The 25,173-nt window shown below is 41.9% G+C and overlaps 1 protein-coding gene across 1 annotated transcript; it reads right to left on the bottom strand.

The window, feature by feature from the left end:
- Positions 1-1,012: 1,012 nt before the first annotated feature.
- On the bottom strand, positions 1,013-23,957 carry IRS4 (insulin receptor substrate 4). Its single transcript, XM_063142007.1, has 2 exons — positions 20,294-23,957; positions 1,013-4,131 (listed from the first exon to the last, which is right to left on the bottom strand). Exons 1-2 carry the CDS (start codon positions 23,925-23,927, stop codon positions 4,127-4,129), a joined length of 3,639 nt encoding a protein of 1,212 aa, XP_062998077.1. The 5' UTR covers positions 23,928-23,957; the 3' UTR covers positions 1,013-4,126.
- Positions 23,958-25,173: the final 1,216 nt, after the last annotated feature.

The following is a 25,173-nucleotide window of genomic DNA, read 5'->3' as shown; positions in this document are numbered from 1 at the left end:
CTCTGCATGTATATTAGGTGAAAACCTGTTAAAATATCTACACTGACACATTTGAGCTTATCTGGCAGTATTAAATAGTTGAGAGAAGCGATGAGGCTTCTTTTGGGCCATCAGCAATTTTAGCCCTCAGGTGATTCAATTGTATTGTGAACCGGAATGTCTTCATCCAAGAAAAGTATGAAGATCCAGGACTATTTCTACATAGTAGCTTTATAGATGTTAAATGTCTGCATCAACAACTGGTTTTGAACTATGATAACGTTTTATTATTTTAGTACTATAGTATACGGAAAGAGTATTTGTGTTACTCAAGGACCAGCTCAGATGTGTGTTTTATAAAGCAGTTATCTTCAGTCATGGGAGTAGTCTATTTTGTGACTAATGAAACTCATGAGCTGGGCACTTCAGGATCTAAGCCGTGACAACTGCTGCATTCCTCCAATTATAAAAAAAATATGTCCGAGGTTACTTAACTGGCCACGACAGATTCTTATTATTCATATAATACTGTTCATGTGAAAATGCCACTCTTGTGAATGAAGCAGGTGAGGTATATAAACAGCTTACAATAAGCTCTAGACAGATTTTCACATGAATTTAATTTTAACTTTGCTATTTTAAATTTGTATTTCTGCACTGCTGATGATTTCATCCTGGTTGTGCTTTTATATTGTATTTTATATCATGTTTTTATACTGTTTGTTTTATACTTTGAATGGTTTTAATTTTTGTGAACCTCCCAGAGAAACAACAAACAAATAAATTAAAAAAATCCACAGCTATTAACCAGTGTCGTTGGCTAACAAATGCTTTAAGCCACCCTAAGTATTCCTACAGTATTTAAAATGAGCCATAATAGTTTTTGGCTGACGGGTTACAAGAGATTTGCGTATGAAGAAGCATGCTTAAACTTAAACCCACTCTTACAGTTAAGGGAATGTACTTTTTTTTTAAAAAAAAAAAGCAACTACTTTAGCAAGCCATTTTAAATAAAGACTCAACCACACAACACTACCATGAACACATTTACTGCAAGTAGCTCTATGGAAAGCCAATTCAGATAAATATAAACACTATACAGCGCTTTAAGCCAGTCTCCCAAAATTGCAAATGTGTTGCATTTTACCATGAAAAACAATGTAACAATATTTACAATGGAAGACAAAGCCGGATCAATCAGCTCAAACTTTTAAACAGATCAGTGAAGCAGAAATAGCAAATATAATGAACAGTTTCAACCATATATGTTTTAGTTTGTACAGACAATAACTGTCCAATATCAAATTAAAATTTACAGGACAAACATTGTTCCATCATTGGTTTTTCTGTACTATACAGCAGCATAAAACGGGTGGCTGGAAGTTTGCCCACATAGTGATATGTTTTACATAGTTGGAAAATGGTCTTCCAGCACAATACTGAATAAGTTAGTTGCTGTAAACTAAGACAAAAAAGATTGCATATTTATTATGCTGTACCTGTTAGTATTTGTACCAGTAGAGTTGAGGTTACCCATTTGCTTATTCATTCAGCATTTGTAAAAATCAGTGCTGTATATTGTACCATGGCAGCCTCACGATCTAATATGTAAAGAATGTAACATTTGTTAAACCTTTTTCACAATTCATCTTTTGAACTATCACCCAAATTTCTTTTTTTTTTAAATAAAAAGATGTAAACCTTTTTTTAAAAAAGGCAGTACCTATTGCATTGTTAATTTACAGAGTCCAAACAAAACGCACATGGCAAGACAGTATTGTGGTCTAGAAAAGTGGTCATGTTTTTAAGTTAAAATCTGTTTAGCAGCAACTAGTTAACTGTACTCTTGAAAACCTTGCTTTTCTAGATTCAGAAACTCATCTGTGCTTTTAAACCCTGCAGCATTTTTTCTTTCTTTCTTTCTTTCTGATTACTGGGTTCCGCATAATCTTATGGATGCCAGCTACATTTGCCAAAAGTTACCTATATCATTTTGTGACATGTCTATTAAGTCTAACCAAAATAGATTCCAGTATACAGTAATGAACATCAAAACTGACAGCAGGGTCTAATTTGTTATACAAACTGGTCTAGTATTTTGAAAAGGTCAGATGTCACAAGGTGAGGCAACCCTTACTCAATACTTGTACAATATACAATGTAGAGGAGTACCAGCTGTGTGGTGCCTGAGGATTTGTGTACTGCTTTCAACCCTTTCAATTATCAGTGCTTCTAATTATTAGTATATACTATATGTACCTACAACTAGTGTCGGTACCAATAACTAGCGTCATGCTCTTTAATGACATAAGCCTACGAAATGAGGCACCTGGCTTCTTTCTGACTACGATTTTCAATTTCCAATTTTAAACAATACCCCTAGTAAGAAAATGTCTTCCATTCCCCCATATTAGGCATAATAATAGGACAGTATTAGTAATGCTTTGCCTAAGTTTGAAAAAAAAGTGGCTCCAAATAAAAGAAATCTTTTACCAAAGTTTAAGATTAAGGGATTCTCTCTATAAAAGCTCTACAGCACATCAACATTGTACTGCAAGGGTAAATATACAGTTGCAGAGTCTGCAATTATTATTTTTTCCATTTGAACTTATAAAAAATCAACTCCCCACTTATCCAAAATTTATAAATCAATAGAAGTAACTATACAGGGAGATGTCAGATAATTTTTTAAACTATAATCAAGATATATCCAATTCTTCAGTTCTACCTTTACATTCCAGATATTCTTAACCATCTTACACTTAAAGAGGACGTAGGATTGTACAAAAATAAAAGATAGAGCATCCACAAATCTCTTGTACCATAAAGTGAAATTAAACAAAACAAAGAGGAGAGAGGTCTCGCTTAAGTACCGTTTCTCTCCCTCATAGCGTATTGCTCATGTGGCTGTGAAGTTTTACCACAACTTGCGCGTGCATCAGCCCAGGAGGAGGGAGCCAGAGAGGAGCAGTGCGTGAGAGAAAGACAGGACACTTGGTTACAGCCCGATCCTATGCACATTTTACCTGTGAGTAAGTCCCAATGAGTTGAATGGTGCTTGCTGTCATGTAACTGTGTGCAGGATCATGACTTTCACTTGCCGCTTTCCCTTTCTGTAAGAAGGAAAGAGGACTAGAAGCCCTGCTGCATCCCTACCCATATCCCACTCTGCAATCTACCTGGTCCTCAGAGCAACTGCAGCTCTCTTTGCTGTTTGCTCCAGCAGTGGCCGCTGGCAGAACAAGCGCTAAATGTAGTCACAGATGATGAGGACCAGAGTTGGAGGTAGGAGGGTAAAGAGAGGCAGGGACTTCTCCTCCTCCTTTCTTTGTCCTGGCCAGAGCATGAGGCAAGTGAAGGCAAACAATAGCCTCTTACGGTGCATGCCAAGAGAAACAGACAGGCAACAGAAAGAGCATGCGCAGGGCGAGACAGGAGAGAGAGATTCTCCCAGAATCTACTTATTAGGGAGCACGAGGTGGGAAGGGCTCTGTGTGTGTGTGTGTATGTTGGAATTTTACTTTCCAAAACCTTGGCTGCAGGCCTTAAGTCTTGAAAATATGACCCACTGATTTCAATGAGACTTACAAATAAGTATGCTTAGGATCATAGTCTTAGCCTGTTGTTCCCATCCCCTCAAAACGGGTTTTAAATGCCAAAATAATAATATTAATAATAATAATAATAATAATAATAATAATAATAACTCTAAATCATTTATAAAACATTTAAGCAATCACTTCAAGTACTAGAAAAGCAAAACCCATTAGGTAGATTCTCAGACACCAAGTGACTTCTCAGAACAGAAACTGATGGGGAAAGTGTAGAAGTAGCACAGGAAGTTATCATTTCTACTCCAGCTTTCACATTGTCTCCCAGAAAGATATGCTAAAGGGGGGAAGGGGGGGGGGAGAGAAACCTCCATCTGCAAAACTCATTTATGACAAAAGTTCATTCGGATTAGCACAACTGTAGACTCAACCACCACTCGATGAAAAATCATTCCAATGATGCACGTCTGTGTCTGTGCTGGTGGAAGTGAACAGAGTTGGCTGGAGATGGGCTCTGCTTCCAAAAGCACCACACAGTTATGGAGATACCAGCTGGAAATCCTGCTCTTCTCACAATGGTTTCCATGGCAATGCCATCAGTCTAGGAGAAGAACAAAAATATTTTAGTGCAAGCGAAATGGGGAAGAAAGATGCTTCTTCTCTAAAATTATTTCTAGGAGAATCGTAGCCTAACTCTGCCACATTCATATATTTCCAAGAACATTTTACAGATTATGAAACTCCAGAAGGAGAAGAATTTACAATGGAGCAATTTTATAGTGTGCACTTCATAGTCACCTGACATTTTGGTGGGTTTCTTCTCTGATGCACCCACTGTAAGCTGTACAATCTCCGCTACATAGGAGCCAGCAATAGAATTGCCCTGAAAATGTTGTTTCCCCTAGGGTAGCCCACATGGCTGTTCACCACATCCAGCGCATGGTGGTCAAGACTGAGAAACTGGAACCTTTCATGGATACCTCATTGTCTCTGGAATGTTGTCTAACCAACTGGGACCTTATCAAGTATGCTTCAGATCACAGCAATATACACAGTCTTACTATACCAGCGGGCTTTATACAGATGCATTCCACAAAAGGCAACCCAAGGGTCAATGTGCAGTCCTTGCTTCCCCAATATAATTACGGCTGTGGCCTGGTTTATAAACAACTTTGAAAACATGCCATTGTCCCTTAAGAGGGGCAATTCAGTTTCCCAAGTTTCTCCCAAAAAATTTCACTTGAGCCAACAAACATGTTAGGAATTCAGGCGACTTTGAACATTCCATACTGAGACAACCAAATGATTGTTTGGTTAATGTGACTTTTTTCTTTTCTTTTTAGTGGGGGTGATGGTGTGGAGAGAGAATCACATGGAAGTTGCCTTAAATTGCCCCAAGTGTCGAATTGTTCACATTAAGCAGCTCAAAGATTAGATTATTTTCTTCAAGATACTCCAAATGGAAAAAGAGTGGCAAACAGAAAACTGCCCAATTCTGTTGGGAGGGATGTGGCACAATAACTTAGCATGTGACACAGGAACCTAAAGTGGTCTCCCTTTAGGTGACTGTATTTTGTGCACTGACCCCAAATTTCCCAAATGATGCACCCTTACCTATAACACAATGCCTGCTGCTTCAGGTTGCTTGTTCATTAATTCAGCTACAAATTGTGTGTACCAAAGCCCCAAAACTTTGTGGCATTGGTAGGAGGAACAGCTAGCATAGAAACAGATTCCTCCATGGATTTCTTTGAATCAAGGCAACATTATCTGTGCAGTCAAAGTATTTAATAAGTTTGTCCTTCTGCTGAAGAGTGCCTCTGAAGCTCTTTGCATATATCCTGAAGGCTAGATTTGCCGCTCAAGGGCATGAAGTGCCCACACAGAAACACTATAGATTGTTTCTAAGAACTTGGAGACAGTTGTTCCCTTACCCCTTTGAGATGCGAGTTCCTTACATACTTGGCAAATAACAGATCAAAGGAAAGTAGTTCAAACTTAATGGGAACGAATTCGGTTCATCCCTCCTTTATTTTCCCCCAATAACTTGTTTATCTAAAATGGCCATTACCTACAGTCAATATAAATGCCAACTCTTTATTTTCTACCGTACTTCCTCACAGAACTTTTGAGAATATTCATTATACGCCAGATTCACTGCCCTGTGCATCAATTCTTTAATGGTTTAAGTATGTTTACCATAAATAACTGCTATAGACAGAAGGTAGCAAAACACTTTGTTTAGCCAAAGCCCTGTCATCCACTCTATAAACTGTTGCAAGGTAGCAAATCAGTTAAAGTCTTATTTCAGACCCTTGATTGGCTTTTCTTGCTCTGGGTGTAAAATCCGCACTCTGATTGCTAGATGTCAAAGGTTGTGAGCAAATAAAAGTATTTCCCACTTCTCCTAACATTTCTAGTAACCAAGAATCAGAACCCCAGCAAATGGCTCCGCAGGCAGAATAAGTTTCAATAGCTGGAATCACTGGAGATAGTGAGCAGGTCTAGCTACCCCTCATCCTCATCCTCATCCTCATCAGTTTATTGTGCTAGCTGAAGGCCATGACAAATACATCCATAGAAAAGCATACAGCTATAGAAGTACACAATAATTTCAAATAACCAAGAGAACCATACAGCTGCCCCTCATCGATGACACCAGGCAGCCCATCCTTCTCGGATAAGGATCATACACAAGGCATATTGCACTCCCTGGACAAACTTTTCATCCACCATTGTGGGCATTTTTCCGGTAAAGAAATAAAAAAATGCAATTAAACTTTGGTTACTAAAATTGCATTCCTAAGCACACTTCTATGAAAGCATGTACCCAGTGGAACTTATTTCCAAGTAAAGATGCTTAGAACTGGGCTGCAGGATTACTAGCTTCATACTGGTGCTCTCTTTCTAGCATCCCAGTATTTTTTTTACCTGACCCATTCATCTACATATTTATTTAACTAGACTCTTCACTCCTACACCAGCCTCTAATGGATTTAGTTTATCATTACAAAAACAGAAGCGTCAAGATCAATGTTCACATATTCAGCAAAAGCCACACAGTCAAAGTGTACATGGACTGGGAAGTCTGAGCCTGTAGTAGTTCTTGAATTGCTGAGTTTGGGGGATGCAAGACAGAGGTTTAGCCTGTGCACCATCACACGTGGTAACATAATGCCCCCTACAGCAGGATGGTCATGCCATGAAGTAACTGGTCATACAGAAGGCAAGAATAGTTTTAATAAGCTTCAGTCATTTAACATCTTTATAAACTCTAGTTCAACAGTCAACACAGGATGGGACTCAGAGATCCTCCCAGGACCAGTGCAAGCTGTCATAGGCTCAATTAAAATACAACCATCCCAGACCAGGAACAAGCAATAAGTATGCTCCCTTTTCTCATGTTCCTTAATTGAATATTTCTGGGGTTTGTTAAACCAACGTTTCCCGTCATATCTAAAATGGAGAAACTGGTTTAAGCAATCTCTACAAACAAGGATATCAAATCAAACTTTAGAGATAAATTACATCTGAACAAAGGCAGTGTTGCTTTGTTCTGGGGCTATGAACAGTCTGTTCCTCTGTGCTAGCAAAAAGCCCTTCTACAGCATAGGCATGTCATGCAAAGGAGAATTTGCAACAGGGTTCTTGCGCTATAGGAAAGGGCCTCCTGCCAGTTTTTATTGCTGAAACACAAGTTTCTGGTACTGTTGCATGATCTATAGCCAGGAATAGGATCATGCTGGCCACCGGGGGTGGGGATGGGGTGGGGAGAGGAGAAGGAGGGACGTGTGCCGCTACTATCTCCATAAAAATGGATTTTAGAACAGGTCTCTGAAGTCTGGACTGCTAACACAGGTCTCCTTGAACTTACTTGGAGTTGGAGAAGCAAAAATGCCTTTCAGTTTGGCTTGTAGAAAGCAAGGTAAAAGTTATTACTCATCGCACCTACAATAAATCTCCAGTGGTTTACATCAAGTAACCACTCTTATAGGTCTTTTTGTGCCCCTTCCCGCAAAGAAAAACAAAAACTGAGAATCCAAAAAAATGTCAGCTCTTCCTCCACTCCATCCCTTTGCGTTGGCACACAAGTTTTCCCTAGGAGACCCTTGAATCTGCATGGGAGAGCACGTGAAAAGCTACTATGGCTCTGAGGGTATGTAGTCCAATCAGAGGTACTTGCCTAAGGGGCAAGCATGTACCTACACAGAAATTGCATTCGCACATCCTCCTTCAGAAAGAACAGACTGATTAATATTCTAATATCAAATATTTTTATTCTAACATATATACGAACAGGAATACTGGTTACTAAGCAGTGGATTCTTTTTATACTAACAATAAATGGACAGATTTCTCAAGGTACAGCTAACTGTCTTGGAGCCCACTCATTTTGTCACAAAGACGCAAGCGTCATTTCTGATGGTGTGCCTTCAAAGTGACACTGATGCAATAAGCCAATGGAATAGGGAAACTTCCTTCTTGCCTGCGTTCTGCTTCCTGGCCAGGAAGCCAATGCACCAAGTGGGGCAAGAAACACTTCACCACTTCTTCCTAGGGGATATAGATTCCTTGCACAACATGTTCACTAGGAGTGGAAAGGCACAAGACACCACATCTTCTGTTGATAGAGGAAGCATGTAAGCCCAGCCTATTCTCAGCAGCATTTGTATCTATACCCTAACTTATGTTTAAGAGTTAATTCAAATTTGACTCCTGGAATCGCACTGGTCTGAGATAAAGGGCTCATCTACACCAAGCAGGATATTCCACTATGAAAACGGTATATAAAAGGCAGGAGCCACACCAAGCAGCATATAGCAGTATGAGAGTGGTATATAGTATGTCTCAATGGGCCCCAACAGAGGTCAGTGCACTTCAGTACCACTATAAAGCAGTAGTGTGGCTCCTGCCTTTTATATACCGCTTTCATGGTGGAATATCCTTCTTGGTGTAGATGAGCCCATAGACTAGGGGTGCTTCAGGACAGAGGGCTCCTAGCACTATCAATCAAAAAGCACTGTGCAGATGGTCCATCTTTTCTTTATTAACAGACTTTTCCTGATAAGAAAAAGAAAAGAAAAGATGGAAGTGGTGGTAGGAAAACACAGGAGAGCTACTAATTGGCGACAACAGTATCTGGACCCCTTGTAAAATTCTGTGAATGAGGCAGGGTGGTTGCACAATAAAAGCCTCATGTGGATAATACAGTGTGACATAAAACACTCGCACACACAGTAAGTAAGTCCCAAACACCAGCCTTTTATCCTGCTTATACCCACTTATCCCTGACCTCTAGAAGCCAGTCCAAAACAAAGAGCTTACAATGCTTTCATGGGATGGACAGAGTCAAACTTTTGTTAAGTCATTAAAGTAAGGAAAAGTGCAGGGCAGCCAATGGGCACTTCTCTGTTTTTGGACGTGGTGATGGGATAAACGATTGTGACAAATACCGGAGGCATGTAGGAGCCAAGCCATTTCGGACTTGCATCATCAAAACTATACCACGAAATGTACCCAAAAGGCTATAGGGAGACGGTGCAAACCCTAATGCGCTCCAAGCAACCAATCCTCTCAGGAGATGGGTAGCTATCCCGGATTACAGTCTATGGTTAACAAAAGCGTAAGTGGTTGTCAGGAAATGCAAGAGAGAGAGAGAAAGGGCTACAGAGCAGGCACTTTTGAAAGTGCTTCCAATTACCATTTCATCCTAAAGATGGGTGCACATCTTGAATGCCTGAAAGTAACCTGCAAAGTACCAGTCTCAGAAGCGTGCCCTGCCATTCACACAAACAGCAATAAGAGTTTCAGGTGTACACCCACCCAAATGTAATGCAGTTTGCAGGTCGCCAGGATTTCTACCCCTCTTCAAAGAGCAAAAGGCATTTCGAGTTGAAGAATCACACAAGTATTCCTACAACATTTTATGGCCTTCTGACATCAGAGAGATCAGAGCTCCTCAGGAAGTCAAGCAGCAAGGACCTCCACCTGGTCACTGACTGCACAGAACATGCCCTGACATCCTGCTACCCTTGCACTCGATACTCTCCAGGCTGGGATGCAAAGCTCTTCTATATTCCTGTCTCATATTTGCCAACCACAGTGGCAGACTATGTGTTGACTCCATCTGGGATCAAGAGGCAGCACAGGCAGTGTAGATTATTTTGCTATACTTTACGGTTTTAATTGTGAACTGCCCAGAGTGCCTTGGCTATTGGGCAGTATAAAAATGTAATAAGTAAATAAAATAAAAATACTGTTATTGTACTGATGTAGATGCTTCCACTGGCCTTCAGTAGGCAGGATTAGCAAGGGTACATCTTCCAGCTGCTTGCTCACAAATCCCTAAGATCCTCCCTTCAGAATCACTGAATAACACCAAAGGAAACAGACCCAAATAAGCAGACTGTGCCTCCAATTCTTTGAAAAGTAGCAGCAACAGGTCATATTTGGTAGTTCACAGATGGTACCACAAGAGAACCGCACCTAAACGTTGCTGCAATGAACCTAGAGACCTCTAAAAATGTTAGAATTTGTTACTAATCATTTACCAACCCATTTCATCTACCTCAGTATGGCTTGAACAGAGGCGGCTTGTGCTGAGGAAATGATAGCCTTGAAGCAGCCATTCCAATGTCCAAGGTAAGGTGGCTCTTTCACAGTTCAACTAGACCAATTACAGGGTACCTCTCAAGATCAACACCTATTCCAGCATCTAATTGGCTCCAGAAGTCTCCAGTGGCAGCAAATAAACCCATTCATATTTAAACACAGAATACCAGCAGAACATTGTTTGTGGTATTCTAACTCCTCCCTGTGTAAACAACCCTTAGCCTGTGTGCAACTCCTACAATCATTTTATGTCAAGGTGATGCTATGTTAACGCCCCTATTAAAAGCAGCTACTACTGCTGCTAATGTAGTCCAGTGGACAAAATACAGGCTTGTACTTTGAACTGAATTCAGATCCCTTTATAGCCAACCATAGACTTACGCAGGTGGTCTCACAGTGCAACTACATGTCCTGCCTCTACTCTGCATCTTCCAAGTTCAGGCACAGTTTCTCTGAGGCAAAGCAGATTTTGGAGAGTGCAATTTCCAGCACAGAAGTGGCAGATATGGGACCCTTCCCCTCTCCATCCAGGCTGCAGTTCTGTGTTTGCAATGGAAACATGAGACGGGACCTTGGCCTGGAGGAAAACAACTTCTCTTATTTTGTACTTGGGTTTCCACTGCCCAGTAAATAACATAAAGAGGAGAAATGGGTATATTGTTTTCTCAACTGCAACTCTTCATCTTTAAATTGGGAGTAATGTCAACACGGCTATTGTGAGAATGAAAAGCATTCTGCACATGGAACATTCCAAGGTATCGATTCAAGTATTCCATTGACATAAGCTATGTTAAGGAGCATTCACACCAACTAATAGGATCATCCTATCTTAAAGAAGAGGATTTCTCAGATGCATTCAAATACATCTGTGGAATTTACTAAAAAAAAGTGCTAGCCCCCAATCCCATCCCTACATACACTATTTGACACAGAGCTATTTAACACAGGTCTTCCCTTTTGTGTCCGATTAAAATGTATTTATTTACCTAAATTGAACCATTGTTTCTCATTTTCTAGAATCTTATAATATATTAGCATCAGAAGCACAGATATACGCAGCTGCAGTCATCTTAGATAACCAGCATTGGCTATTTGATTTTTATTTTTAGTTTTTTAGTAGAACCCAGGAAAAGATCAGTCTCTGATCTTCATAGTTTGAGATATCTTATAAAACAGTTTGCAGAGCATGCTCTTCTAAGCAAAGCTTTGTAAAAGCACCCAGAAAATATCCCAACTGCCTAGCTGTGATATTGCTGAAGGACTTTTTCAGGCAAGAAAACACTCACACATTAACTCAGTAGCTGTTGAACATGAGGAAGCAAAGTGAGGGAGTTGCAATGATTAAAAATACAAAATAAGGCAGTATGGGGATATAGTGGACACTTAAGACAGTAAAGGCAGGGCATTAAAAAGGGAGTTTTGGAAAGGTTAGAAGGCAGAAGAAAAGGATAACATAGGAAGCTGCCTTAAATCAGGTTGATAATTAATCCATCAACTTCAGTATTGAGTACACAGACTGGCAGCACTTCTCCAGGGTTTCAAACAGGAGTCTTCCCCAACCCTATCTGGAGATCCCAGGGATTGAATCTGAGACCCTCCACAAGCAAAATATGTGCTCTACCACTGAGCTACGGCCCTTCCCGCAAATAAGACTCCATGATATACCATCCCAACTAAATATGGTCAGAATCAACATTCAGTGAGGCAGCACCAAAGTCACATTGAAGTAGATACCTATGATTCTCTGCGTTGCCACTCAATCATCCTTAAGCATGGGAAATTTTAAGAGCTACTTTATTATTAGCAAGGGCTAGCAACACAGTGTGCAAACTCACACTCAGGAAAAAAAAGAAAAGGAAAGGTCACACTACACCAACCTCAAATCCAGTAATTAGAACAGAATTCTGCAACCTGTATGAGATTTGCAAAATTGTTGAATTTGCATATGTTCCCCTCATTTTCATAATTTAATCTCTCCCCACCACTCTATAAATTTTACTTAGACACTGAGATTTGATTAAGCATGTGGCGTGGCATGTCTGAATGTTCCGACATTCCCTACATGTTAAGGAGCTAGCATGTTAGAAGGTCTTCTAGTTTAAAGTAGAAGCTATGTACATATAGAAGTTATTATTATTTCTACATAGGGAGATATCAAATGCAAGAATCCGTACACATGTAGTCTGAAGAGGTAATAGTGAGAAGACTGTACCACTGATATTTCTGAACAGGCAATTTGTTTCTTAAACTATCCCTTCCGCAGTCCCAGCCTTTAAAAAGGGAACGCTGGTTGTTGGGCATATTAAAAATACAATACATAAAATAAAGAAATAAAAGACTATCGATACCTGATGGCTTGTCTCCCACTTCAGTTAACTCACCATAATGCTTACCCCTATAGATTTTGGGGAAGAGAGTGGAAAGAGACTTTGCCCTGCAAAACTAAGGCATTTCCTATAGACACTGTAATGGTAAAACACCAACATTTCCACTCCCTACCTGCTCAGAGAAACCACATTCTGGGCAAGTGTCCGCATTCCCACATTTGTGTATTAGATCTGTGATTGGGTCAGAGGCAACACAAACAAGCAGGTGGCTTTTTACCACCTTTGAAGTACTATTCCCCCCACCCCGAAAAGGCTCCTATACCTTCAACAATGGATTAACAAGCAGAAATCTAGGTGGAAGTTTCCCCAGTATGGAGATACAGTTCCAGCTGCTGACATTCTTGGTATTCACACAACTGTTGAAGGCACAGAAGCCTTGCCAGGAAAAAGACTGGTGACCCTAAACTGTCCAGAGACTTGATGCTACGAGTATTTGCAGTCGCCTTCAATCTAGCAAATGCCATTTTGCTCCAAAACGCCATTTTGCTCCAAAAGCCAGAAAGTTTCTGTTTCAACATGTATAGTGTGAAGGTAATCATTAGGTTGCCTTTAAGATGCCTAATAAAACTACATGTGACCAAAGTTTAAAAAAAACAAACAGCAATTTGAAGGGTGGGCCGAGAAGGCAGCTCTCTAGGTCATACAGGCCATTTAGGAATGAGTCACACCATTTTAGGACAAACAGTGATGAAGGTTTATTGCTCTTCCTCCTCCTCCTCCCCACCCCTCTGCCACAAAGCAAGACTCTGCGATTTTTTAAAACTTCAGACCACTTTTTAAAAAACAAAAACGCTTAGTCAATATCTTCCTATTTCTTATCAATATAAAATAAGGTTTTAATCACAGATCTTCTCCCTTAAATCCTTTAATTCAGAAAACCTGATCCTTGCTGTCTAATTATAATAAACAAGTGACACAAGCTAGAATTTTGTCACTAGCTCACCCACCATCTTCCCTAAGGTAAGTTCTTCCCAAATTCACAGACGTATGATGTTATATGGCTTCTTCATCCTGCCTGCACAACAGGAGAAACAGAACAGAGAGAGAGGCCATAGTTCAGTGGTAGAACAGCTGCTTTGCATGCAGAAGGTTCCTTGTATGTCAGGTAGGGCAAGGAAAGAATCCTGCCTGAAATCCTGGAGAGCTGCTGCCAGTCAGTGTCGGCAATAATAGGCTAGATGATGGATCAATATTCTGGCTCAGTATAAGGGATCTTCCTGCGTTCCTAATACATGACACCTACAGCTCCCATGTAACTAAGTTCATATAAAGACAGGCGTGTGCCAGTTACTACTATTGGTTTATTTGTTTATTTTGCTTTATTCTGGTTTGTTTCTCAAACTCCTGCAGTTGCTCAGATCTCCTGTTCAAAAAGTGTCTCAGAAACAAACTGACCAAATGCTTTTCATTATCTTCAGTTAAGCTCTAATTAAAGGCCAAAAATCCAGTGTTCAGTTATGCTTGCACTGAAGTGCCAATCATTTTAAGGAGACAAATGTACCAAGGTACAAGGGTGCAAATTTAACTATATAACGTGCCTATTAAAGTGGTTATAATGAACTCCTAATGTAAAGCAACTATTTGTTATTCTTAAGGAACAGACAAATCAACAACACACAGAATGATGCAGAATCACTTCTAGCAATTTGTTACATCTTCTGAAACTGATTAGTAGCATCAGTAAAAGTTAACAGGTTCTGTTCTGTGCTTTTGTAAAGCAGATACGCACAAGTTTAAAGGATAAAGAGTACAACATGCGCCTGAACACTAAGTACAAAAATATCAGAAGTGCAATACTACCAATAAATGTGTTTCAGAATGTTTAACTGAAATGGAATAAGCTAAGCCTCCTACAATTATCATTACAGGGTTTTCCGCTATGTTACATGCATGCATATATTTATAACGTTTACAAATGAAGAATCAATTCACTTTCACACTATTTGTGGGTAAATCTGTTCTATTTCACTAGCTTGTTCTTAAGTTGCAGGTGAAGGAGTAAGTCACATTTTTAGCCACAGCTTCAAGTCAAATATCCAGTATGCAGACGTTACATTCTCTGATCCTTCAAACCATGGATTGGAAGACTGGGAATGAGTTATGTGCTTGTACACACCCATCTCTCTCACACCCTCAGCTTAATAGAAGACTTCATGGTTTGTCCACCACCATTTGTTGTAGCTTCTAAACTGGAAACTGTGGTAACCTGGATTACAAACCAGAATCAAGCTGTGGTTTGCAATCCTGATTTGGAGAGAATTGATCAACCAGTTTGCCAGTTTATGATGACAACATGTGGTTTGACAATCCAGGAAATGTTCTAAAATAAACATGCAAAGGGAACAGGGGATGTATACATACATTCATGTTCTCCAAACTATGATTTGAAAGACCAGGAACAAGGCATCTGAATGCAGCCAGTGACTGCTAATACTTATAAAGGAAAAGTCCCTTTAAAATGGAACCTTTCCAGGGCAAATAATTAGGCAAATATCAAAGGTAAAATATATATTTAGAGATACTATCACTGAAAAAGCTACCAGTGTCCATACACAGTTTAAGCACACCCAAATATATCTCAATTTGTAGCCATGTGCAAACAGCTATGTTGAAATTAAAATATATACACAGCTCACTGCCAAATGATACACCTTAAAATATACAAAATTCTAAATTTTGAAGTATGGGGAAACTGTGATACCAGATTAATTGTAATCTTTCTAGTACATTCAAAGGCAAGGAACTTTGCTGGCCTTCATTCTTTCTTCCAATGTTTTCTAACATTTTAGTATTCCATCTATTTTTAGATTGAAAGAAAATTTAAAGAGTTGTGTGGATGATCTCCATTTACATTTATAAGAGTCTTAATCAGATAGTAGACATTTAAAAACATATTTAAAATAGGAAAGTGGGAAGTATATAAACTGCTTTTGCAGGCTCATTAATTGAGGGAAAGTGACACGGGCCGTTTCTACACCTGCCTTTTTTCCCTGGCATTGTCCCGGGATCATCCCTGTGCATCCAAATGACATACAGGGGAGCAGGCAGGGATGATCCCTCGATTTTCCTGGGATAATCCTTAGGTGTAGAAAGGGCCATGGACTAAAATCAAACATTTGAGGATTTGCTGAGTCTGAAAATCTTACATCAATGATGAGCAAGTAAAACTAAATCACTTCTGCTTGGAACCAAGAAATTAACTAAACTCCATTAGCTGCTTGTATTTAAAAATACCTGATTATGGAGGGAGCAATTCAGAGCAGAGAAATGGTAAAGCAGGTAAAGCTTTGTACATACTTACAAAGATAAACGTATATGTTCCAAGTCTGTGAGGAAGGGTTAGAAAACCCACCCCCACACATTTGCTCCAAATTACCCCCTCCTGAAATGTTTTTTTCTGTAAAAGAAATGACTGGTGTTTTGTTACACTCACTTACGTGGAATGTTTAGTTATGCCTATGAGAAGTCACCTTCAATTTACCACAGAAAGTATATTGTTCTACCTTCCTAGTTTCCGTGGTTTAGTGCTGTGAAGCAACCCTTTCAACTTTTCCCATTCACAAAATTAATGGAGGAGGGGCAGAGTAATATTCTCAACAAAAGAGGAACTGCTCTCAAGCTTTTCATTTGGATCAAGGTAAAATGGGAGCTTGGGTCTTTTGCAATCACTGAAAGTAGAAGGGCCCTGGCTTCTAACAATGAAACTTCACACATTCAACAGCTTCTTGTGTTAACAGTTTTACAGCACTAAAGTATAAGGACTTTCAAGTTTTGTTTGTAGAAGTCCTATGTAATGTGCTAAAAGCAGTAATCCTGTAAGAGCAACAATCTGTTTCAAATTGGAAATGAGATGTATACACTGTTTACAACACGATATGCAAACTGATGAGAAAAATAGAAGTGGGTTCAACAACAATAACTTGAAGCTAAAGCCTTGTTTCAGTGTAAGACAGAAGCGTATATATTCAAACTAGTTTGCCTGCCTCAACAACAAAAGCATGATGAGTATACAATGTCAGTTTTCCTGCCCTATTTCATACTTCTAAAACATATTTTACCTATAAACAATTTTAGATTTGTTTAGCTGAGATACTTAATGTCTTTAAATAAGTAAAGAATACTGCCACGTAACAGAAAGATCAGGAAAATAAAGTTAGACACATTTAGAAGCAATCTTATGCATGTTAGCTGGCAGGGGAATGCTGAAAGTTGTTAGGACTTCTCTGTCCAAACATGCAGAGAGGATTGCACCCTTAGTCCCTTTTCATGGTTGGCTTTTAACCAGAGTATTGAAGTTCATTTTATGCCTCTAAAGTAGATCTGGAATATTACAGTTGCAACCAATGTTAGTCCTAATAATGGGTTAGTAAACCCATTGAAATGAATGGCACTTAAATTAGAATAACACTGAATACAACCCATTGGATACAACTCTTAAGGTGCAATCCTATCCTTGTTCAGACAGAAAATCCTATGCATGTTCAGACAGGGGAAAAAAGTCCTGCATGGCTGGCTGGGGAATGGTAGAACATTTTTTCTGTCTAAACATGCATAAGATTGCACCCTCAGTAAACTACATAATTTATAGATACATTTTTGCAGCTGCCTCACCCTTAAATAAGCCCAAGTAAACGTTTGTATGGGGTGGGCATATTGTGTTCAACCTTTTCTGTCACACTCGTGAATTGAGACTATGCAGCAATACCAAAGCCGTAAACCACCTACTCTATTACATTTTTTCTCTTTTCCATCTTACTCCATCCTCTCTGCTGTTCTGTTTGGTACAGAATCTCTACCTGTAGGAGTTCAAAAACTTCTTATTAGTTTCAACAAACAAGGGATGTTTTAACCCCTGGAATTAGGTTTTATTTTAATATATAACAGACAGATGAAAATAATGAACTATCATTATAAGGAACTAAAATTATCCTTTTGAACAAGGAAATAACAATCACCAACTTGAAATCTGTCAGTCACAGACAGGCTACTTTTAACACTGAATTTTCTTGACCCCGTTCATATTTTAGAGGTGGTGACGTCCCATCAAAGAGTAGCATGTGCATGTAGGATTTTATAAATCTAAGAAATTAGTCATAAGCGAAATGCTGTCAGGTTGGTTTTGTTTTGTTTTTAACTTTGCAATCATCCTCTTAAGTTTCAACTGCAGCCCTAACAGGCAAAGGTTTTCAACAGATATCCAACATTTAAAATGAATGGTATTGTCTGAGCTGGAGTGTCAGTTTTTCCTCTCATACTTTGTTCAGTATAGTTACAACAGAACATAAGTACAAACTAAATTTTGGAAACCTCTGAACAAGACTGAAGTCAGTAGAGAGCGTCACAACTTTTGATTCTAATTAAATGACGTTTAACTAGCGGAGGAAGACATTCCATATATGTTATGTACTAATTTAAAATAATCCTTAAAAAAGATGGACTGAGCCAGATTTAAAAAAAAAGAAAAGAAAAAGAGAAAGTATACCAGGGCAAGGCACATACTTTTCAAAATCCCAACCAATGCTTGCACATTGACTCATCTTTTATGTAACCTTTTCCCAATATTAGGCTCTGAACTCATGCACTCCTTTAGAGCAGGTTTTCCCAGCCTTGGGTCTTTAGAGAATACACTTTAATTTCTATCACACCCAGCCAGCATGTGATGGGAACTGTAGTCCATCTGGATACCCAAGGGTTGGAAAGCCTGCCTTAAATCACATACAGTTCCTGATTCAGCATTTTTGCCAGCTTACCAAAATCCAGAACATTTTTTTTATATCTATGCATGTAGAAATAATTCTCTACTTAAGCAGCAAGAGTAGAGGACCTATTACTCATTAAAGTGATATTCTTAAACACTATTTGATACACACACACAAAGTGCATGCTGTTTTGTAGTGGAATACACTTAGGTATCTATTCCTCCCACACCTCCATTATAAGCACAGAAAATACGTTGGCCACTATAAAAAGCAAGACCAAGTATGGATTATGCCTCTGCCAACATGTGACTAGGTTTTTAAAAGAAAGGATTTTGATACAAAGTGTTAAGATTAAGACAAAAGACACCATCACACTATTGCACCTATAATATCCTAGTTAAAAGTATTCTAGAATATTTATGAACACTACAACTCTAAAAGCCTTCCCAATTCTTGTGCTTTTCACCATTGCATTCTACAGAGCTAGTATCAAGCTATCCCAGCAGAGGTCACTGGAAGTTGCACACCCCACCCGCTTTTGTGTGTTTTATTTTTATATAGGTTGCAAACACACCTAAGTTAAGCTCCCTCAAAAAGTTGTCACTGAATTTGCCCGACAAACAAAAAGGATGTTTAAGCCTGCAATCCTGTGCACACTTACTAGGAGGCAAACCCCACTGAACTCAGCAAGAATTACTTTTAAGTATTTATCAGATAGTTAAATTATAGAACTCACTACCACAGGATGTAGTGATGGCCACCAATTTGGATGGCTTTAAAAGGGGGTTGGATAAATTCCTGGAGGCAAAGGCTATCAATGGCTACTAGCCCTGATGGTTGGGTGCTATCTCCAGTATTCGAGGCAGTAAGCCTGCGTGCACCAGTTGCTGGGGAACGTGGGTGGGAGGGTGCTGTTGCACCATGTCCTACTTGTTCATCCCTGGCCAATGTCTGGTTGGCCACTGTGTGAACAGAGTGCTGGACTAGATGGACCCTTGGTGTGATCCAGCATGGCACTTATGTTCTTATGGATTGCCCTGTTTGCCTTGCAGAGCAGCAACTATATTAGAAATTTATGCCAGTTTAACTCTCATTGCTTCCCCCACCACACACATACACAGACAAATCCTTGAAACGAAGTGAAGGAACATGTCCATCGCTAATGTTCTGAGACTTTGGGGGGCGAGGAATACAACTGTTAATCTATTGTTAAAGCCAAATTACATATATTTATTTATTTAAGGATTTTTATGCCACCATTTAGCCAAAAAAGGCTCTCACGGCGGCTTACAAAAGTATTTCTTGACAGTCCCTGCCCACAGGCTTACAATCTAAAAGACATGACACAAAAGGAAAGGGGATTGGGAGGGAGGAGGAGGAGGATATAATGCAAATATAGTCCAATATAACAGTAGCTCTACATTAAAAAAAAAATCTTAAGAATGCCATAGTTTAATAGAATGCATGAAATTATTATATACATCTCACATCAAGCTATGCAAGAGTTTTGATATTTCTGTTAAGACTGATTCTATGCAGAAGAGATTCCAACTGTGGAAATAGTATGCTGTCTTACCCAGGACCTCAGAAAATGAGACTTTTTTGGCTAAAGTTATCTAAAACCATTTTTCCCTATGAAACCTGATGTATGCAGATCCAAAATAAACAGTTAACTGTTCTTTAGAAGGTTGTTTTTGCCATTGCTTTTTGATACTGAAAAAGGAAGCAATGTTGACCCCGAAGTTGGTAATCAACTTCAAATGTGAATATGACTTAAAACTACTCAAATACTTTATAAGTAGACTGATTACTGTATCGCCCAGATTAATAATGACAGCATAACAAAGATAGCAACCATGCCAAATAACTAAATATAAAGATAAAGGCAACCCAGTTCTTTGATCTGGATTGTATTTTCTCAACTCTCCTTATATAGTGATGAAAGAAAATAGTGTACCAAATGGAAAGTTCAGCAATTTTTAAAGAGAAAACTGTAAATCAAGATCATGTACTAAAATTACACATGCATTAACTAGTTCTGTAGATGTTTGCAAAAACTACAAACCTTTCCTTGCAGAGTTGCACTTGAGACCATCTGATCTGCTGAAGTCTATGCTTACATATACTCCACTTTCCAGATTCAGAGTACCATTTGGGAGATGGCAGTTCGGTGTATTAGGGCTTTCCTCACAGTTTAGAGAATTCTCTCGTAAATTTAGGGCTATATAGTTTAAGCCATTCTGAAATCCAGTTGAAGTATCTCTGCACATCTTGCTTTCATGGGCGTCTGAAATGTGTTCTTCAGGTTTCAACCACACATTGTCAAAAGAGGCAGAGCTGTGTCTTTTACTACTGTCAGTAAAGAAAGAGGAGGAAGTGGTAACAGTAGCTGCCGAAGAAAAGGTTTCAGAGCTATGCCGCCTCCTTCCTTGTGGGTCAGCGCGGATGACTTTAGGTACAACTGGAGGATCAGGACTAGGAACAGGGAAGTTGTTGCTACCAGCATATTGGTCAACAATGCATAGTCTATTAACTATGGAAGGAGGGCTATCAATCTTTAAGCCATTTTTGCTTTCTGTGGCAAATGGTCCAGGTGGCGTTGCTGCCATGTTGAAGGTCATCTCGGTGTAGTCATCAATTCTACCACTTGCTGTGTTAACACAAGCAGTACCAAACGAGAGCCTAGCATAATCAGAGTCAGGTGGGTTTCTGGGTATACTAGAACTTGCATAAATTGAAATATCTGTCAAAGAGTTGGATAGTTCTTTAGCAGCTTTTGGTGACTGAACATCAAGGTCGACACTCATATAGTCAGAAAGTGGCGACTGCCTATGGTCACTACTGGAACCAAGAGATGATGGAGAACCTTCTGCAGATAAAGAATATGGCGTATTACTTGCTTTTTCACCAAAGTCAATATTTATATATTCACCAGGGCTGGATGGCTCAAGTGGAATTGTACGATCATACATTCTTGGTATGGTATTACTACCTCTAGTACCTAGCGGAAGTCTTGTAGGCCTGATAACTCTGTTCTGTGCAAGGCTTTCATCTGAAGCTTTCAGGAGAGATGATTTGGAAAGGCCATTAGCCAGAACATCGTTACTGACACTTTTACCATTTTCAGACCCACTATACAATAGTTTTCCAGGGGATGACATTGGAACGTACTCATCATTTTCATCATTTTCTCCATTTTCCCCTGAAAGAGTCTTAAAACTTCGCGGGAGAGAGAAATATGAGCCGAAGTTTTTGGAACCAGTGTTGGTAAGCATATAATTTGAATCACCAGGTTGCTTTGGAGCAGCTGAATTTCCAGGTGACATATCCATATACTCATTATTTGCCAACTTCTCATTACCGCTTTTAGAATTAAATCCAGTTAAAGGACTACGTACAGGTGAGGAGATAGCCCTGGGAAACATCATCATATATCCCTTGGAGTCAGCCTGAGATGATGACCAAGAATTGTTTATCTGTTTGGGGACAGACACACTTTTAGGAGTCATTGGCAGATAATCACTGTTGCTTGCAAGGGGAGATGCAACTCCTGGCATCATTGGCATGTACCCATCATCTCTGGCTTTATTCCTGCTTTGATTACATACAGAATCAAGGGGAGGTTCCCCATACTCAAGTTCTGGGTTATTTTTGAATTTTGGCGATTCAGAACAAGGCAGACGTCCATGGCTTCCTGCAGAATCCTCATCTAAAGAAGTTGCAGTTTGGGTTGTTTTCTGCTGCCCTGGTATAGAAGCAGGCTTAGTTAAAGAGTAAGTTCTTTTTCTGAAACATTTTTCAGCCTCCCGGTAATCATCTCTTGAACTATTATTATCCATTTGCTGCTTACTCATAGACATGTATTCACTTAAGCAATTTTCTTCTCTGATTGGTGGTGTATTACCCAAGGAATCTGGGGTATTACTCCTCACACGAAAGTACCTGAAGTCTCCAGGGCTGGAACCATATTCATCTGAAGAAATAAAGCCTCCATCGCTCGGGGACCCACAGACAGATGAGCTGGAAGGCCTTACAAGGGTATCTGAAGCTGATCCATGGCCACTACTTGAAGAAACACTGATGGGACTAGTGGTGGAAGGAAAATGAGATACTGGCAGAGAGGCAGACCTGGTGTGATAAGAAGAGGTAAATGCAGCTCTAACGTATCGCCCACTCCCTTCTTGACGCCCCAAATTCATCCTTGCAGTATTCAGGTGAATAAGACTTCCTGTAACGGACCTAAACGGTCTGGTCATTGTCCCCTCCCCTTCACTGGAAGTTCTGAAGCGATAAGAACTACTACTCTTGGTGGTGGGAGGGGTCCCCCCAGTAACACTTTCAGTTCTGGATCTTCTTTGTAAGCCAGTCTGGCTGGGTGGCAGGTTGCCAAGGTGCCTCCTGGTGGTGATGAAGGAAATGGGGTTGGTGCTGCTACCACCGCCAGAAGACTGACTCTTGCTGCGAGGTCTGAATTCAGAGAAGGCTTTCAAAGCTTTCATGGTTTCTAGAAAGGTTTCGTGCATGTTTTGGGCAACCACTGAGTCATCCACTTGCATCCACAGCTCACCAGGCCCAATGGAGGCAGACCTGCCCACTTCAATGAAAAAGAAGTTTTCTGAGTGTCCACATCGACGAATGTTCATTAGTTGTAGGTGGACAGAAGGTACCTCAGTATTCAGTTTGACAAGGTGGATGGCCTTGCTAGAGAGGCACAGCCTGTACACCCCTGTCAAATTCTTTGTCTGCCCCAGTCCCTTGGGCTTCACATTGACTTGCCAGACTTCTTTGAACACAGTCCCCGGCCGAAGAGAAGCCCCGTAATGCTCATCATCGTCATCCAGTTGCTGATCAGCCTGGTCTTCTTGTTCCAAGAACCCTCTCTTGCTTTGACTCATGAGCTCACTGATTGCCTGGTACCAGCCCTCCTGTTCAGCCTCATTCTCCGCAACCATGGCAAAATACTCATCCTTGGTATATAGGGCGATGATGTGCTTGTGCTTGGCATCAGCCCTCCGGCTCACCGTGAAGCACTGGTACAGCGGGATGACCCGCTTGGGAGGCGGGCAGCAGAGGGCCACGTTCCCCCCAGCTGCCGCCGCCGCCCTCAAACTGCTCTTGAACTTCTTCTCGCTGTCATAGTACTCCAGCCTGGCCGGGGCCAGGTGACTCTCCGCCCGCAGCACGAAGTAGCGCTTGTGGCCATGCTTCTGTTTCCTCAGGTAGCCGCATTTCCTCACGTCGTCCCCCAGAGTCGCAGCGGCAACCGGTGTCGTTGGGGCAATAGCCCGGCCGGATGACGCCTGGGGGCCGGGCCGTCCTGCGGGCCCCACGGCAGCGGCCCCTCGCCCCATGGTGGTGTGGCCCCCGGTCAGCAAGGCGTCTTCTTCCTGTACCAGGCAGAGGGAGGTACTGGGGGATCTCCTCAGCAGGAGCATCAGATGATGCGGGGGCTGAGCAGGGGGCGGGCAAGGAGCGCTCTCCACCGGCTCCTGGTCCTCCTCAGCTGTAGCAGCAACAGTAGTAGTAGTAGTAGTAGCGAGCCTGGACGTGCTGGGGCTGCTGCTGTCGCCGTCTCCTCCTCCTCCCGCCGCCGCCGCCGCCGCCGCTGCTGCTCCGGTCGCGGCGCCCGCAGCCTCGTCTTTGCCGTCCAGCGCGGTGCAGGCGCCTTCCCCGCCGGGGCCAAGCATCCCGCTCGCCATCTTAAGGGGCCAGGGCAGGGTCCAAATCGCTGCGCGGGCGTCGTGAGGAGGCGGCGGCGGGGGTGGGGTGGGGGAAGCCGCCCTCACAAGGGAAGGGTCTCCCAGGCCCGGCTGGACATGGGTGGCCGCAGGGCTCTCCGGGCGCCGGCCCTTCTCTCCGCCAAGGTGAGGCGGGCTGCCGACGCCGACCCCCACCAGCGCCCGACCGCCCCCTCACTCCCAGCCCGGTCGGAACGCGCCGGGCTTCTCCTACTCGCTCGCTCGCCCGCCCGCTTTCGCTCACTCACACAGGCAGCCTCGGCGGCACCACGGCGAAAACATCACGTGACCCCCTGCGGGAGGGTGCGGGGGGGGCAGAGCGAGCGAGGCGAGGCGGCGCTTACATGCAGCCCGGGGGCGGGGCCGTGTGTGGAGAGTCAAGTTCTGAGAATGGAGGAGCCGCCGGGACGAAGGCCAATCGGCGTCGGCGGCCGCTTCCCAGGTGGCCCAATCCACAGCCGGGCCCGCTTGGCGGGCGTGAGCGCGCGCGTCGATCAGGGTGACAGGCAGCGGCGGCAGCCAATGACGGAGGGAGGTCATTAATAGCAGTCGACAGGGAGCGACGGTCCGCCTATGGGTGTTTGTTATGTGTGTGTTTGAGAGACGGGAGGGATGGAAGGCGGGTCTTTGGTGTCGCCCAATCACCGTCTCACACACTAAAAGATACGCCAGGCGGAGGCGGGATCCTTCCGTGCGTGCTTGTAGATGAGTGAGTGAAAAAAAAAAACAACACCCCACAACATACACATACACAGAAAGGCCGGGAGATGAGTATGAGTGGCAAGGCGATACACCAATCACTGCTTGAGGTTCCACGAGCTGGCCTATCAGCGTGACAGAACGGCATTTTGGGGGTGGGTTTGTTTTTCTGCCACAACAATATTTTTTTTAAGTCCTGTTCCAACTCCCCCCCCCGCCCACCGCACCGCTCCGCTCACTTTCCCAAGTCCCCCCGCCCGAACCCCTTCCCCAGGTTTGATGACCTACGAGGCGCTCCGATTGGTCAAAGGAAGAGCCAATCGGCGAGCGCGAAGGCCGAGGGGAGGTGGAGGGGTGGAGCGGCCGAGGAAGTAAACAACTCGTCAGCGCGCGGGCGACCGTTGGAGGAGGGATGTGTGCAAAACTAACCGTCCCAGCTGCCGCCTCTGCTGGAAAGCGCGCGGGGGGAGGGGGAGGCGCGTCCACGTTGCCTGTAGCGCCGCAGTCA

This window comes from Elgaria multicarinata, chromosome 15, assembly GCF_023053635.1.
Source record: "Elgaria multicarinata webbii isolate HBS135686 ecotype San Diego chromosome 15, rElgMul1.1.pri, whole genome shotgun sequence".
NCBI lineage: Eukaryota > Metazoa > Chordata > Lepidosauria > Squamata > Anguidae > Elgaria > Elgaria multicarinata.
This window is presented reverse-complemented; position numbering and strand designations above follow the sequence as displayed.

What these genes read in the sequence shown, in the direction of transcription:
- IRS4 (XM_063142007.1), bottom strand. Translation starts at nt 23,927, where the DNA reads ATGGCGAGCGGGATGCTTGGCCCCGGCGGGGAAGGCGCCTGCACCGCG.